The sequence below is a fragment of the Hyla sarda genome, chromosome 5 (assembly GCF_029499605.1).
Source record: "Hyla sarda isolate aHylSar1 chromosome 5, aHylSar1.hap1, whole genome shotgun sequence".
Taxonomy (NCBI): domain Eukaryota; kingdom Metazoa; phylum Chordata; class Amphibia; order Anura; family Hylidae; genus Hyla; species Hyla sarda.
Window position 1 is genome coordinate 124,640,588 of NC_079193.1, and position 20,677 is coordinate 124,661,264.

At 46.2% G+C, this 20,677-nt stretch overlaps 1 protein-coding gene across 4 annotated transcripts in view; it reads left to right on the forward strand.

The window, feature by feature from the left end:
• Positions 1 to 708: 708 nt before the first annotated feature.
• The window catches only part of SACM1L (SAC1 like phosphatidylinositide phosphatase), a 647,794-nt gene continuing 627,825 nt past the window's right edge, over positions 709 to 20,677 (forward strand). The window contains exon 1 of one of the 4 annotated variants that reach the window (XM_056520232.1): positions 709 to 727. Coding sequence is in view for 2 of the 4 variants with exons in the window: in XM_056520231.1 (XP_056376206.1) it covers positions 2,649 to 2,677 (29 nt within the window). In the remaining 2 variants the exon portion in view is untranslated. Of the gene's footprint in view, positions 728 to 2,502; positions 2,678 to 20,677 lie in introns of those variants that run through there. The other 3 variants (XM_056520231.1, XM_056520230.1, XM_056520233.1) reach the window with 3 other exon arrangements.

Sequence of the window (20,677 nt, forward strand, 5' to 3'; positions counted from 1 at the left end):
CAATTTGTGTTAGTCATTAGTCAGTCACAAGTCGTAGTCGTGGTCATGGTGTGGCAGTATTATTTGTTTCTTGGTGATAACACACACACACACACACACACACACACATACCTAACAGTGATCACCTGTGCTTCATTTTGTCTGGAGGTGCTGACCATTTTTATTTTTTGGGACTGGTATTACCAGTAATATTCATCTCAGTATACAGGATTTGGTCAGTAACAGTATAATGATAATATGTATGGTGATAATATCCCTCCTTGTATACTGGTATTATTGGTAATATTGGTTTCAGTATACTGTATTTGGTCTGCAACAGTATGATGGTAATATGTATGGTGATAATATTCCTCTTTTTATACTGACTGTAGTCTCTGATCTTAAATCTTGAGATTTGTGCTGCGGCAACAGCACAGCAATCCCATAGCTGATTGGATCACCATGGGGGAGATTTATAAAAACCTGTCCAGAGGAAATGTTGCCCATAGCAACCAGATTGATTCTTTTATTTTTAACAAGGCCTCTGCAAAATGAAAGAAGTGATCTGATTGGTTGCTATGGGCAACTGGGCAACTTTAACTTTGCACAGGTTTTGATAAATTTCCTCCCATGGGTATTCAGAAAATGATGTGGGGCCTCATGTTTGAGTTTCACCTAAGGCCTCAAAAAGTCTAGAGCCGCCCCTGCATGAGAATTATGCTAACTGTTATTTACATCAATTATTTAGGTAAATGAGAAAAATTTGCATTTGCATAATAATTTGGAACAGGGTGTATATTACACTTTTTACAGGTTATACTATGCTACAGTACAACTGTGCTGCAGCATAGTATAACTGTCAGTATACACTGACATGCAGCCTGTGCGATCCAGCGTATGGCTGGACCTCACAGGCTGCTGTACTAGGCAGTCAGGAGGCCATCAGCTGGCCTTCTGCTGCCTTGGCAACCAACAGGATCCCGTGATCGCCGTTGGTGAGCCCCCTTCCCTTGTCAATCCCATAAATTCCGTGATCAGGGGTGATCATGGCATCTATGGGGTTAATGCTGCTGCGACCGGCCCAATCCTGCCTTGACAGCTGCGTCAGGACCCCAGCTGTGACATATGCATATGTTCTGGGGCGGGAAGAGGTTAATATAGACCACAATTGGCAAATGGGCTGAAGTTAAAATGTACCTATCAAAAACGTATTTTTTACATAAAAGTAGATAATAACATTATATGTATTATTTGTAATATTCATTGGTAAAGACTTATTATGACCCCTGTCAACCCCATAGATTCTGTGATCAGGGGTGATCATGGCATCTATGGGGTTAATGCTGCCGCAACCGGCCCGATCCTGCCTTGACAGCTGCGTCAGGGCCCCAGCTGTGACATATGCATACGTCCTAGGGCGGGAAGGGGTTAATATAGACCATAATTGGCAAATGGGCTGAAATTAAAACATACCGATCAAAAACTTTTTTTTATATAAAGTAGATAATAACATTATATGTATATTTGTAATATTCATTGGTAAGAACTTTTTATATTTCTGGGTGAAAAAACGCTTTCTTGCCCCTGTATCTATTGTCTGAGTTTCTCAGTATGGCAATAAAATATAGGAAGTGTAGGCAGGACAAGCAGGGCTCTGTGCAGGCTCCGGCCTTGTCAATAGGCCTGCTGGGTGAGGCACAGAGCCCTGCTTGTCTCGTCCACACTTCCTGTATTTTGGGGGAGATTTATCAAAACCTGTCCATAGGAAAAGTTGCCAAGGTGCCCATAGCAACCAATCAGATTGCTTCTTTCATTTTTCAAAAGGCCTCTGAAAAATGAAAGAAGCCATCTGATTGGTTGCTATGGGAAACTCAGATTTCCACTGGACAGGATTTGATAAATCTCCTCTTGTCTCCACACTGAGAAACACAGGCAATAGCTGCAGGGACAAGACAGCATTTATTCACAAACATACACTTTTTTTTAATCAAATGTATATTACAAACATATTATGTTATCTACATTATATAAAAAGTTTTTGCAAATGACAGTACCCATTTAAAGGGAACCTATCATGGGATCTTATAAATAATATGTGGCAACGCATTATCTATGGTGAAATCTTCTTCCTAACCAACCCCAGGGGATGGTAAGGATTGATGTTAGAAGCTGTTCCCTGCTGGTCCCATAAGTAGTCACCTACACAGGGAGCTATACTCATCTACAAGATTTTACCATATTTAATGCCTATGACAGGTTCCCTTTAAAAAGTAGCAACATTTTGCGCAAATTGCTTAACATTTACACAAATAGGCTGTGAGAATACAATGATAAATTCCCCCATAGTCTTGATCTAATAAAATCTATGCACACATTACTTTGAAAGTCAATGCAATTGCTTCCATTGTATTTTTACTTGCATCGCTTGCCGTTTCTCTTTGTTTAACAACTAAGATTGAGCCTAACAGCTCACCGTCCTCAACACACTGTGGCGCAGCGCCTTTGGACCTTGGCGGCTTCCGTAGGATTGAGTTGTTGAGGGTTCTACGCAAGAGGAAGTAGGCGTAGAGTGTGTGGCTTGCGCGTACTGTGGTCTGTCATACAGAGTGGAGCTTATATGTTTTACGTTCGGCTGTGAATTACTGAGAAGTCATTAGCGGTTGGGGACTATGGCGCTGGTCTATGAAAACTTGAAGCTGTGAGTAAAAGTCTCTTATCCGCAGTTCGATGATGTGCAGCCTGCGATTAGCAGCGGCATTTGTTATGGCCGGAACCTGGCTCGGACGTGTCTAGTATAATTCACGGTGTGGACTCGCATGTGTCATGTCCTCTCTAGCTGACACACACACACACACACACACACACACACACTTATGTATGTCCCGACACACACACACACACACACACTTATGTATGTCCCGACACACACACACACACACACACACTTATGTATGTCCCGACACACACACACACACACACACTTATGTATGTCCCGACACACACACACACACACACACACACACTTATATATGTCCCGACACACACACACACACTTATGTATGTCCCGACAAACACACACACACTTATGTATGTCCCGACAAACACACACACACACACACACACGTATGTCCCGACACACACACACACGTATGTCCCGACACACACACACACACGTATGTCCCGACACACACACACACACACACACACACACACACACACACACGTATGTCCCGACACACACACACACACGTATGTCCCGACACACACACACACACACACTTATGTATGTCCCGACACACACACACACACACACACACACATGTATGTCCCGACACACACACACACACACACACACACATGTATGTCCCGACACACACACACACACACACACACACACACACATGTATGTCCCGACACACACACACACACACACACACACATGTATGTCCCGACACACACACACACACACACACACACATGTATGTCCCGACACACACACACACACACACACACACACACACACACACATATGTATGTCCCGACACACACACACACACACACACATATGTATGTCCCGACACACACACACACACACACACACACACACACACACATGTATGTCCCGACACACACACACACACACACACACACATGTATGTCCCGACACACACACACACACACACACACACATGTATGTCCCGACACACACACACACACACACATGTATGTCCCGACACACACACACACACACATGTATGTCCCGACACACACACACACACACACACATGTATGTCCCGACACACACACACACACACACATGTATGTCCCGACACACACACACACACACACACACACACATGTATGTCCCGACACACACACACACACACACACACATGTATGTCCCGACACACACACACACACACACACACACACTTATGTATGTCCCGACACACACACACACTTATGTATGTCCCGACACACACACACACACACACACACACGTATGTCCCGACACACACACACACACACACACACACACTTATGTATGTCCCGACACACACACACACACACTTATGTATGTCCCGACACACACACACACACACACACACACACACATGTATGTCCCGACACACACACACACACACACACATATGTATGTCCCGACACACACACACACACACACACACACACACACACACACACACACGTATGTCCCGACACACACACACACACATGTATGTCCCGACACACACACACACACACACACACACACACACATGTATGTCCCGACACACACACACACACATGTATGTCCCGACACACACACACACACACACACACACACATGTATGTCCCGACACACACACACACACACACATGTATGTCCCGACACACACACACACACATGTATGTCCCGACACACACACACACACACACACACACACATGTATGTCCCGACACACACACACACACACACACTTATGTATGTCCCGACACACACACACACACACACACACACACACACACTTATGTATGTCCCGACACACACACACACACACACACTTATGTATGTCCCGACACACACACACACTTATGTATGTCCCGACACACACACTTATGTATGTCCCGACACACACACACACACACACTTATGTATGTCCCGACACACACACACACACACACACACACTTATGTATGTCCCGACACACACACACACACACACTTATGTATGTCCCGACACACACACACACACACACACACACACACACCCTTATGTATGTCCTGACACACACACACACACACACACTTATGTATGTCCCGACACACACACACACACACTTATGTATGTCCTGACACACACACACACACACACACTTATGTATGTCCTGACACACACACACACACACACACTTATGTATGTCCTGACACACACACACACACACACACTTATGTATGTCCTGACACACACACACACACACTTATGTATGTCCTGACACACTTATGTATGTCCCGACACACACTTATGTATGTCCCGACACACACACACACACACACACTTATGTATGTTATGTATGTCCCTGACACACACAACACACACACACTTATGTATGTCCGACACACACACACACTCACACACACTTATGTATGTCCCGACACACACACACACACACACTTATGTATGTCCCGACACACACACACACACACTATGTCCCGACACACACACACACTTATGTATGTCCCGACACACACACACACTTATGTATGTCCCGACACACACACACACTTATGTATGTCCCGACACACACACACAACACACACACTTATGTATGTCCCGACACACACACACACACACACACACACACACACACTTATGTATGTCCCGACACACACACACACACACACACTTATGTATGTCCCGACACACACACACACACTTATGTATGTCCCGACACACACACACACACACTTATGTATGTCCCGACACACACACACACACACACTTACTTATGTATGTCCCGACACACACACACACACTTATGTATGTCCCGACACACACACACACACACACACTTATGTATGTCCCGACACACACACACACACACACACACACACTTATGTATGTCCCAACACACACACACACACACACACACTTATGTATGTCCCGACACACACACACACACACACACTTATGTATGTCCCGACACACACACACACACACACACACTTATGTATGTCCCGACACACACACACCCACACACACACTTATGTATGTCCCGACACACACACACACACCCACACACACACACTTATGTATGTCCCGACACACACACACACACACACACCCACACACACACTTATGTATGTCCCGACACACACACACACACACACACACTTATGTATGTCCCGACACACACACACACACACACACTTATGTATGTCCCGACACACACACACACACACACACTTATGTATGTCCCGACACACACACACACACACACACTTATGTATGTCCCGACACACACACACACACACACACTTATGTATGTCCCGACACACACACACACACACACTTATGTATGTCCCGACACACACACACACACACACTTATGTATGTCCCGACACACACACACACACACACTTATGTATGTCCCGACACACACACACACACACACTTATGTATGTCCCGACACACACACACACACACTTATGTATGTCCCGACACACACACACACACTTATGTATGTCCCGACACACACACACACACACACTTATGTATGTCCCGACACACACACACACACTTATGTATGTCCCGACACACACACACACACACACTTATGTATGTCCCGACACACACACACACACTTATGTATGTCCCGACACACACACACACACACACTTATGTATGTCCCGACACACACACACACACACACACTTATGTATGTCCCGACACACACACACACACGCACACTTATGTATGTCCCGACTCACACACACACGCACACTTATGTATGTCCCGACTCACACACACACGCACACTTATGTATGTCCCGACACACACACACACACACTTATGTATGTCCCGACACACACACACACTTATGTATGTCCCGACACACACACACACACACACTTATGTATGTCCCGACACACACACACACACACACACACTTATGTATGTCCCGACACACACACACACGCACACTTATGTATGTCCCGACACACACACACACTTATGTATGTCCCGACTCACGCACACTTATGTATGTCCCGACTCACACACACACACACACTTATGTATGTCCCGACTCACACACACACACACACACTTATGTATGTCCCGACACACACACACACACACACACACACACACTTATGTATGTCCCGACACACACACACACACACACTTATGTATGTCCCGACACACACACACACACTTATGTATGTCCCGACACACACACACACACACACACTTATGTATGTCCCGACACACACACACACACACACACACACACAATTATGTATGTCCCGACACACACACACACACACACACACACACACACACTTATGTATGTCCCGACACACACACACACACACACACTTATGTATGTCCCGACACACACACACACTTATGTATGTCCCGACACACACACACACACACACTTATGTATGTCCCGACACACACACACACACACACACTTATGTATGTCCCGACACACACACACACACTTATGTATGTCCCGACACACACACACACACTTATGTATGTCCCGACACACACACACACACTTATGTATGTCCCGACACACACACACACACACTTATGTATGTCCCGACACACACACACACACTTATGTATGTCCCGACACACACACACACACTTATGTATGTCCCGACACACACACACACACACACTTATGTATGTCCCGACTCACACACACACACACACTTATGTATGTCCCGACACACACACACACACACACACACACTTATGTATGTCCCGACACACACACACACACTTATGTATGTCCCGACACACACACACACACACACTTATGTATGTCCCGACACACACACACACACACACACAATTATGTATGTCCCGACACACACACACACACACACACACACACACACTTATGTATGTCCCGACACACACACACACACACACTTATGTATGTCCCGACACACACACACACACTTATGTATGTCCCGACACACACACACACACACTTATGTATGTCCCGACACACACACACACACTTATGTATGTCCCGACACACACACACACACTTATGTATGTCCCGACACACACACACACACTTATGTATGTCCCGACACACACACACACACTTATGTATGTCCCGACACACACACACACTTATGTATGTCCCGACACACACACACACACTTATGTATGTCCCGACACACACACACACACACACACTTATGTATGTCCCGACACACACACACACACACACTTATGTATGTCCCGACACACACACACACACACACACACACACACACACACACACTCACACACTTATGTATGTCCCGACACACACACACACACACACTTATGTATGTCCCGACACACACACTTATGTATGTCCCGACACACACACACACACTTATGTATGTCCCGACACACACACACACACACACACACACTTATGTATGTCCCAACACACACACACACTTATGTATGTCCCGACACACACACACACACTTATGTATGTCCCAACACACACACACACACTTATGTATGTCCCGACACACACACACACACTTATGTATGTCCCGACACACACACACACACTTATGTATGTCCCGACACACACACACACACTTATGTATGTCCCGACACACACACACACACTTATGTATGTCCCGACTCACACACACACACACTTATGTATGTCCCGACACACACACACACACACACTTATGTATGTCCCGACACACACACACACACACTTATGTATGTCCCGACACACACACACACACACACTTATGTATGTCCCCGACACACACACACACACACACACACACTTATGTATGTCCCGACACACACTTATGTATGTCCGACACCACACACACCCACACACACTCACAACACACACACACACACAACCCACACACACCACACACACTTATGTATGTCCCGACACACACACACACACACACACACACACTTACACACACTTATGTATGTCCCGACACACACACACACTTATGTCCCGACACCACACACACACACACACACACTTATGTATGTCCCCGACACACACACACACACACTTATGTATGTCCCGACACACACACACACACTTATGTATGTCCCGACACACACACACTTATGTATGTCCCGACACACACACACACACACACACACACACACTTATGTATGTCCCGACACACACACACACACACACACACTTATGTATGTCCCGACACACACACACACACACACTTATGTATGTCCCGACACACACACACACACCACACACTTATGTATGTCCCGACACACACACACACACACACTTATGTATGTCCCGACACACACACACACACACACTTATGTATGTCCCGACACACACACACACACACACACACACTTATGTATGTCCCGACACACACACACACACACACTTATGTATGTCCCGACACACACACACACACACACACACACACACATGTATGTCCCGACACACACACACACACACACACACTTATGTATGTCCCGACACACACACACACACACACACTTATGTATGTCCCGACACACACACACACACACACACTTATGTATGTCCCGACACACACACACACACACACACACACACACTTATGTATGTCCCGACACACACACACACACACACACACTTATGTATGTCCCGACACACACACACACACACACACACTTATGTATGTCCCGACACACACACACACACACACACACACTTATGTATGTCCCGACACACACATACACACACACACACACACACTTATGTATGTCCCGACTCACACACACACACACACACACTTATGTATGTCCCGACACACACACACACACTTATGTATGTCCCGACACACACACACACACACACTTATGTATGTCCCGACACACACACTTATGTATGTCCCGACACACACACTTATGTATGTCCCGACACACACACACACACACACTTATGTATGTCCCGACACACACACTTATGTATGTCCCGACACACACACACACACTTATGTATGTCCCGACACACACACACACACACACACACTTATGTATGTCCCGACACACACACTTATGTATGTCCCGACACACACACACACACACTTATGTATGTCCCGACACACACACACACACACACACACTTATGTATGTCCCGACACACACACACACACACACACACACTTATGTATGTCCCGACACACACACACACTTATGTATGTCCCGACACACACACACACACACACTTATGTATGTCCCGACACACACACACACACACACTTATGTATGTCACGACACACACACACACACACTTATGTATGTCCCGACACACACACACACTTATGTATGTCCCGACACACACACACACACACACACACACACACTTATGTATGTCCCGACACACACACACACACACACTTATGTATGTCCCGACACACACACACACACACACACTTATGTATGTCCCGACACACACACACTTATGTATGTCCCGACACACACACACACACACACACACACTTATGTATGTCCCGACACACACACACTTATGTATGTCCCGACACACACACACACTTATGTATGTCCCGACACACACACACACACACACACACACACACACACACTTATGTATGTCCCGACACACACACACACACACTTATGTATGTCCCGACACACACACACACACACTTATGTATGTCCCGACACACACACACACACACTTATGTATGTCCCGACACACACACACTTATGTATGTCCCGACACACACACACACTTATGTATGTCCCGACACACACACACACTTATGTATGTCCCGACACACACACACACACTTATGTATGTCCCGACACACACACACACACTTATGTATGTCCCGACACACTTATGTATGTCCCGACACACACACTTATGTATGTCCCGACACACACACACACTTATGTATGTCCCGACACACACACTCACACACACACACACACTTATGTATGTCCTGACACACACACACACACACACTTATGTATGTCCCGACACACACACACACACAATTATGTATGTCCCGACACACACACACACACAATTATGTATGTCCCGACACACACACACACACACAATTATGTATGTCCCGACACACACACACACACACACACAATTATGTATGTCCCAACACACACACACACTTATGTATGTCCCGACACACACACACACACACACACACACTTATGTATGTCCTGACACACACACACACACACACTTATGTATGTCCCGACACACACACACACACACACACACACTTATGTATGTCCCGACACACACACACACACACTTATGTATGTCCCGACACACACACACACACACACACACTTATGTATGTCCCGACACACACACACACACTTATGTATGTCACGACACACACACACACACACACACTTATGTATGTCCCGACACACACACACACACACACACTTATGTATGTCCCGACACACACACACACACACACACACACACACACACACACACTCACACACTTATGTATGTCCCGACACACACACACACACACACTTATGTATGTCCCGACACACACACACACACACTTATGTATGTCCCGACACACACACACACACACACACTTATGTATGTCCCGACACACACACACACACACTTATGTATGTCCCGACACACACACACACACTTATGTATGTCCCGACACACACACACACACTTATGTATGTCCCGACACACACACACACACACTTATGTGCCGACACACACACACACAATTATGTATGTCCCAACACACACACACACACACTTATGTATGTCCCGACACACACACACACACACACTTATGTATGTCCCGACACACACACACACACACACTTATGTATGTCCCGACACACACACACACACACACACACACTTACGTATGTCCCGACACACACACACACACACTTATGTATGTCCCGACACACACACACACACTTATGTCCCGACACACACACTTATGTATGTCCCGACACACACACACACTTATGTATGTCCCGACACACACACACACTTATGTATGTCCCGACACACACACACACACACTTATGTATGTCCCGACACACACACACACACACACACACACACTTATGTATGTCCCGACACACACACACACACACTTATGTATGTCCCGACACACACACACACACACTTATGTATGTCCCGACACACACACACACACACACACACTTATGTATGTCCCGACACACACACACACACACACACACACTTATGTATGTCCCGACACACACACACACACACACACACACACACTTATGTATGTCCCGACACACACACACACACACACTTATGTATGTCCCGACACACACACACACACACACTTATGTATGTCCCGACACACACACACACACACACTTATGTATGTCCCGACACACACACACACACACACTTATGTATGTCCCGACACACACACACACACACACACACACTTATGTATGTCCCGACACACACACACACACACTTATGTATGTCCCGACACACACACACACACACTTATGTATGTCCCGACACACACACACACACACACTTATGTATGTCCCGACACACACACACACACACACACACTTATGTATGTCCCGACACACACACACACACACACACTTATGTATGTCCCGACACACACACACACACACACACTTATGTATGTCCCGACACACACACACACACACTTATGTATGTCCCGACACACACACACACACTTATGTATGTCCCGACACACACACACACACACACACTTATGTATGTCCCGACACACACACACTTATGTATGTCCCGACGCACACACACACACACAATGTATGTCCCGACACACACACTTATGTATGTCCCGACACGCACACTTATGTATGTCCCGACACACACACACACGCACACTTATGTATGTCCCGACACACACACACACACACACTTATGTATGTCCCGACACACACACACACACACACTTATGTATGTCCCGACACACACACACACACACACTTATGTATGTCCCGACACACACACACACACACACTTATGTATGTCCCGACACACACACACACACACACACTTATGTATGTCCCGACACACACACACACACACACACACTTATGTATGTCCCGACACACACACACACACACACTTATGTATGTCCCGACACACACACACACACACACACACTTATGTATGTCCCGACACACACACACACACACACACACTTATGTATGTCCCGACACACACACACACACTTATGTATGTCCCAACACACACACACACACACTTATGTCCCGACACACACACACACACACTTATGTATGTCCCGACACACACACACACACACACACACACACTTATGTATGTCCCAACACACACACACACACACTTATGTATGTCCCGACACACACACACACACACACACACACTTATGTATGTCCCGACACACACACACACACACTTATGTATGTCCCGACACACACACACACACACACTCACACACTTATGTATGTCCCAACACACACACACACACACACACTTATGTATGTCCCGACACACACACACACACACACACACACTTATGTATGTCCCGACACACACACACACACTTATGTATGTCACGACACACACACACACACACTTATGTATGTCCCGACACTCACACACACACACACACACTTATGTATGTCCCGACACACACACACACACACACACACACTTATGTATGTCCCGACACACACACACTTATGTATGTCCCGACACACACACACACACACACACTTATGTATGTCCCGACACACACACACACTTATGTATGTCCCGACACACACACACACACACACACACACACACACACTTATGTATGTCACGACACACACACACACACTTATGTATGTCCCGACACTCACACACACACACACACACACACTTATGTATGTCCCGACACACACACACACACTTATGTATGTCCCGACACACACACACACACACTTATGTATGTCCCGACACACACACACACACTTATGTATGTCCCAACACACACACACACACACACACACACACACTTATGTATGTCCCGACACACACACACACACACTTATGTATGTCCCGACACACACACACACACACACTTATGTATGTCCTGACACACACACACACACACACACACTTATGTATGTCCCGACACACACACACACACTAATGTATGTCCCGACACACACACACACACACTTATGTATGTCCCGACACACACACACACACACACACACTTATGTATGTCCCGACACACACACACACACACACACACACACTTATGTATGTCCCGACACACACACACACTTATGTATGTCCCGACACACACACACACTTATGTATGTCCCGACACACACACACACACACACTTATGTATGTCCCGACACACACACACACACACTTATGTATGTCCCGACACACACACACACACACACTTATGTATGTCCCGACACACACACACACACTTATGTATGTCCCGACACACACACACACACACACACTTATGTATGTCCCGACACACACACACACACACTTATGTATGTCCCGACACACACACACACTTATGTATGTCCCGACACACACACACACACACTTATGTATGTCCCGACACACACACACACACAATCACTTATGTATGTCCCGACACACACACACACACACACTTATGTATGTCCCGACACACACACACACACACACACTTATGTATGTCCCGACACACACACACACTTATGTATGTCCTGACACACACACACATACACTTATGTATGTCCCGACACACACACACACACACTTATGTATGTCCCGACACACACACACACACACACACACACTTATGTATGTCCCGACACACACACACACACACACTTATGTATGTCCCAACACACACACACACACACACTTATGTATGTCCCGACACACACACTCACACACTTATGTATGTCCCAACACACACACACACACACACTTATGTATGTCCCGACACACACACACACACACACACACACACTTATGTATGTCCCGACACACACACACACACTTATGTATGTCCCGACACACACACACACACACTTATGTATGTCCCGACACACACACACACACACACACACACACACTTATGTATGTCCCGACACACACACACACACACACACACTTATGTATGTCCCGACACACACACACACACACACACACACACACTTATGTATGTCCCGACACACACACACACACTTATGTATGTCCCGACACACACACACACACACACACTTATGTATGTCCCGACACACACACACACACACACACACACTTATGTATGTCCCGACACACACACACACACACACACACTTATGTATGTCCCGACACACACACACACACACTTATGTATGTCCCGACACACACACACACACACACTTATGTATGTCCTGACACACACACACACACACACACACACTTATGTATGTCCCGACACACACACACACACACACACTTATGTATGTCCCGACACACACACACACTTATGTATGTCCCGACACACACACACACTTATGTATGTCCCGACACACACACACACACACACACACACACACACACTTATGTATGTCCCGACACACACACACACACACACACTTATGTATGTCCCGACACACACACACACACACACACACACTTATGTATGTCCCGACACACACACACACTTATGTATGTCCCGACACACACACACACACACTTATGTATGTCCCGACACACACACACACACACTTATGTATGTCCCGACACACACACACACACTTATGTATGTCCCGACACACACACACACACACACACACACACACACACTTATGTATGTCCCGACACACACACACACTTATGTATGTCCCGACACACACACACACACACACACTTATGTATGTCCCGACACACACACACACACACACACACTTATGTATGTCCCGACACACACACACACTTATGTATGTCCCGACACACACACACACACACTTATGTATGTCCCGACACACACACACACACACACACACACACTTATGTATGTCCCGACACACACACACACACACACACACTTATGTATGTCCCGACACACACACACACACACACACACACTTATGTATGTCCCGACACACACACACACACACTTATGTATGTCCCGACACACACACACACACACACTTATATATGTCCCGACACACACACACACACTTATGTATGTCCTGACACACACACACACACTTATGTATGTCCCGACACACACACACACACACACACACACTTATGTATGTCCCGACACACACACACACACACACACTTATGTATGTCCCGACACACACACACACACACTTATGTATGTCCCGACACACACACACACACTTATGTATGTCCCGACACACACACACACACTTATGTATGTCCTGACACACACACACACTTATGTATGTCCCGACACACACACACACTCACACACACACTTATGTATGTCCCGACACACACACACACACACTTATGTATGTCCCGACACACACACACACACTTATGTATGTCCCGACACACACACACACACACTTATGTATGTCCCGACACACACACACACACACTTATGTATGTCCCGACACACACACACACACACTTATGTATGTCCCGACACACACACACACACACACACACACACACACACTTATGTATGTCCCGGCACACACACACACACACACACACTTATGTATGTCCCGACACACACACACACTTATGTATGTCCCGACACACACACACACTTATGTATGTCCCGACACATACACACACACACACACACACACACACACACACACACACACTTATGTATGTCCCGACACATACACACACACACACACACACTTATGTATGTCCCGACACACACACACACACACTTATGTATGTCCCGACACACACACACTTATGTATGTCCCGACACACACACACACACACTTATGTATGTCCCGACACACACACACACACACTTATGTATGTCCCGACACACACACACACACACTTATGTATGTCCCGACACACACACACACACACTTATGTATGTCCCGACACACACACACACACACACACACACACACACACTTATGTATGTCCCGGCACACACACACACACACACACACTTATGTATGTCCCGACACACACACACACTTATGTATGTCCCGACACACACACACACTTATGTATGTCCCGACACATACACACACACACACACACACTTATGTATGTCCCGACACATACACACACACACACACACACTTATGTATGTCCCGACACACACACACACACACTTATGTATGTCCCGACACACACACACACACTTATGTATGTCCCGACACACACACACACAAACACACACACACTTATGTATGTCCTGACACACAAGTGTGTGTGTGTTTGTGTCGGGACATACATAAGTGTGTGTGTGTGTGTGTGTCGGGACATACATAAGTGTGTGTGTGTGTGTCGGGACATACATAAGTGTGTGTGTGTGTGTCGGGACATACATAAGTGTGTGTGTGTGTGTCGGGACATACATAAGTGTGTGTGTGTGTGTGTCGGGACATACATAAGTGTGTGTGTGTGTGTCGGGACATACATAAGTGTGTGTGTGTGTGTGTCGGGACATACATAAGTGTGTGTGTGTGTGTGTCGGGACATACACACACACTTATGTATGTCCCGACACACACACACACACACACTTATGTATGTCCCGACACACACACACACACTTATGTATGTCCCGACACACACACACACAGACACTTATGTATGTCCCGACACACACACACACAGACACTTATGTATGTCCCGACACACACACACACAGACACTTATGTATGTCCCGACACACACACACACAGACACTTATGTATGTCCCGACACACACAGACACTTATGTATGTCCCGACACACACACACACACACACACACACACTTATGTATGTCCCGACACACACACACACACACTTATGTATGTCCCGACACACACACACACACACACACACACACACACTTATGTATGTCCCGACACACACACACACACACACACACTTATGTATGTCCCGACACACACACACACACACACACACACACACTTATGTATGTCCCGACACACACACACACACACACACACACACACACACACACTTATGTATGTCCCGACACACACACACACTTATGTATGTCCCGACACACACACACACTTATGTATGTCCCGTCACTTCCGACCGCGGCTGTAAGGGTTAAACTGCCGGGACCGAAGTTTACTTTGGTCCTGGCATTGCAGCAGGGTCCCGGCTGTGTGTTACAGCTGAGTCCCTGCCGCGATCTCGTGGGTGCACTGGGCAGCACCCACGAGAACCATGGACGCGTATACACGTCCTGGTGCGGGAACGTGCGTCCTGCCTGGACGTGTATACATGTCCATGGTCTTTAACCCCTTAAGGACGCAGGACTTAAATGTACGTCCTGGTGCGGTGGTACTTAACGCACAGGACGTACATTTACGTCCTGTGCATAACCGCGGGCATCGGAGCGATGCCCGTGCCATGCGCGGCTGATCCCGGCTGCTGATCGCATCCAGGGACCCGCCGACAATGGCCGACGCCCGCGATCTCGCGGGTGTCCGCCATTAACCCCTCAGGTGTCGGGATCAATACAGATCCCGGCATCTGCGGCAGTGCGCGATTTCAATGAATGATCGGATCGCCCGCAGCGCTGCTGCGGGGATCCGATCACTCAGAACGCCGTATCGAGCAGACCAGAGCAGAAGATAACCGATAACACTGATCTGTTCTATGTCCTATACATAGAACAGATCAGTATTAGCAATCATGGTATTGCTATAAATGGTCCCCTATGGGGACTATTCAAGTGTAAAAAAAATGTAAAAAAATGTAAAAGTTAAAAAAAAGTGAAAAATCCCCTCCCGCAATAAAAAAGTAAAACGTCCGTTTTTTCCTATTTTACCCCGAAAAAGCGTAAAAAATAAATTTAAGACATATTTGGTATTGCCGCGTGCATTAATGTCCGAACTATTAAAATAAAATGTTAATGATCCCGTACGGTGAACGGCGTGAACGTAAAAAAAAAAAAAAAGTCCAAAATTGCTACTTTTATAATACATTTTATTAAAAAAAAATTATAAAAAATTTATTAAAAGTTTTTTGTATGCAAATTTGGTATAAAAAAAAAAGTACAGATCATGGCGCAAAAAATGAGCCCTCATACCGCCGCTTATACGGAAAAATAAAAAGTTAGAGGTCATCAAAATAAAGGGATTATAAACGTACTAATTTGGTTAAAAAGTTTGTGATTTTTTTTAAGCACAACAATAATATAAAAGTATGTAATAATGGGTATCATTTTAATCGTATAGACCCTCAGAATAAAGAACACGTAATTTTTACCGTAAATTGTACGGCGTGAAAACGAAACCTTCCAAAATTAGCAAAATTATGTTTTTCTTTTTAATTTCCCCACAAAAATAGTGTTTTTTAGTTGCGCCATACATTTTATAATATGAGTGATGTCATTACAAAGGACAACTGGTCACGGCGCCGACAGCCAGGGGGAGAGAAGGGGCAGCGGCACCCATTGCCGGCGCCGCTGCCCCGTTGCCTCCCCCCATCCCGGTGGCATAATTACCTGAGTCGGGTCCGCGCTGCTCCAGGCCTCCGGCGTGCGTCCCCGGCGTCGTTGCTATGCGCTGAACGGCGCGGCGCATGACGTCATTGCGCCGCGCCGTGCATAGCAACGACGCAGGGGACGCACGCCGGAGGCCTGGAGCAGCGCGGACCCGACTCAGGTAATTATGCCACCGGGGATGGAGTAGGCAACGGGGCAGCGGCGCCGGCAATGGGTGCCGCTGCCCGTTCTGTCCCCCTGGCTGTCGGTGCCGCTTCTCTCCCCCTGGCTATCGACGCTGGCAATGGGGCGCCGGCACCGATAGTCAGGGGGACAGAACGGGCAGCGGCACCGGTAACCAGGGGGAGAGAAGGGCCGGCAGCAGGGCTCTAGACCCCAGGAAAGGCAGGGGGAGAGAAGCGGGCAGCGACGGCCTCTCTCCCCCTGCCTTTCCTGGGGATGTATCGGGGTATACACGTGCACACACGCACCCTCATTTTACCATGAATATTTGGGTAAACTTTTTTTACCCAAATATCCTTGGTAAAATGAGGGTGCGTGTTATAGGCCGGTGCGTGGTATACCCCGATACATACGGTAATTGTCTGAGTCCTTAAGGCCAAAATGGGCTGAGTCCTTAAGGGGTTAAATCAAAAAATTGGTTGCTGTGCTAAATTGCATATATAATGCCAAAAATTATCTGCACACACAACATAAATACTCATAAGACAACAATCTTGATTAACCCCTTAAGGACACAGCTCATTTTTGCCTTTAAGGACACAGACAATTTTAATTTAGCATTTTTGTTTTTTCCTCCTTGCCTTCTAAAATTCATAACTCTTTTGTGTTTTTAGGTTTACGCCATTCACCATACAGGATCATCAAAATCATATTTTTATAGTTCAGACATTTACACATGCGGCAATACCAATAATGTTTATTATTTATCATTTTTTTTTATTAAAATGGGGAAAACGGGAGATTGAAATCTTTATTGGGGAGGGGCTTTTTCACTTTTGTTAGAACTTTTTTTTACACTTTTTTTTTTTTATGTCCCCATATGGGACTATTTATAGCAATCATCAGATTGCTAATACTGTTCATTGCTATGCATACAACTAGAAAACAAAAGATCGGTATGCAATCCTAGTGTAATATTTTTTTGGGTGCAAAATACAATGTATTTAAGACAAATCCCCTCACCAAAGTTTGTTATGCTAAGAGAACAAAATCTCTGTTCGCATATA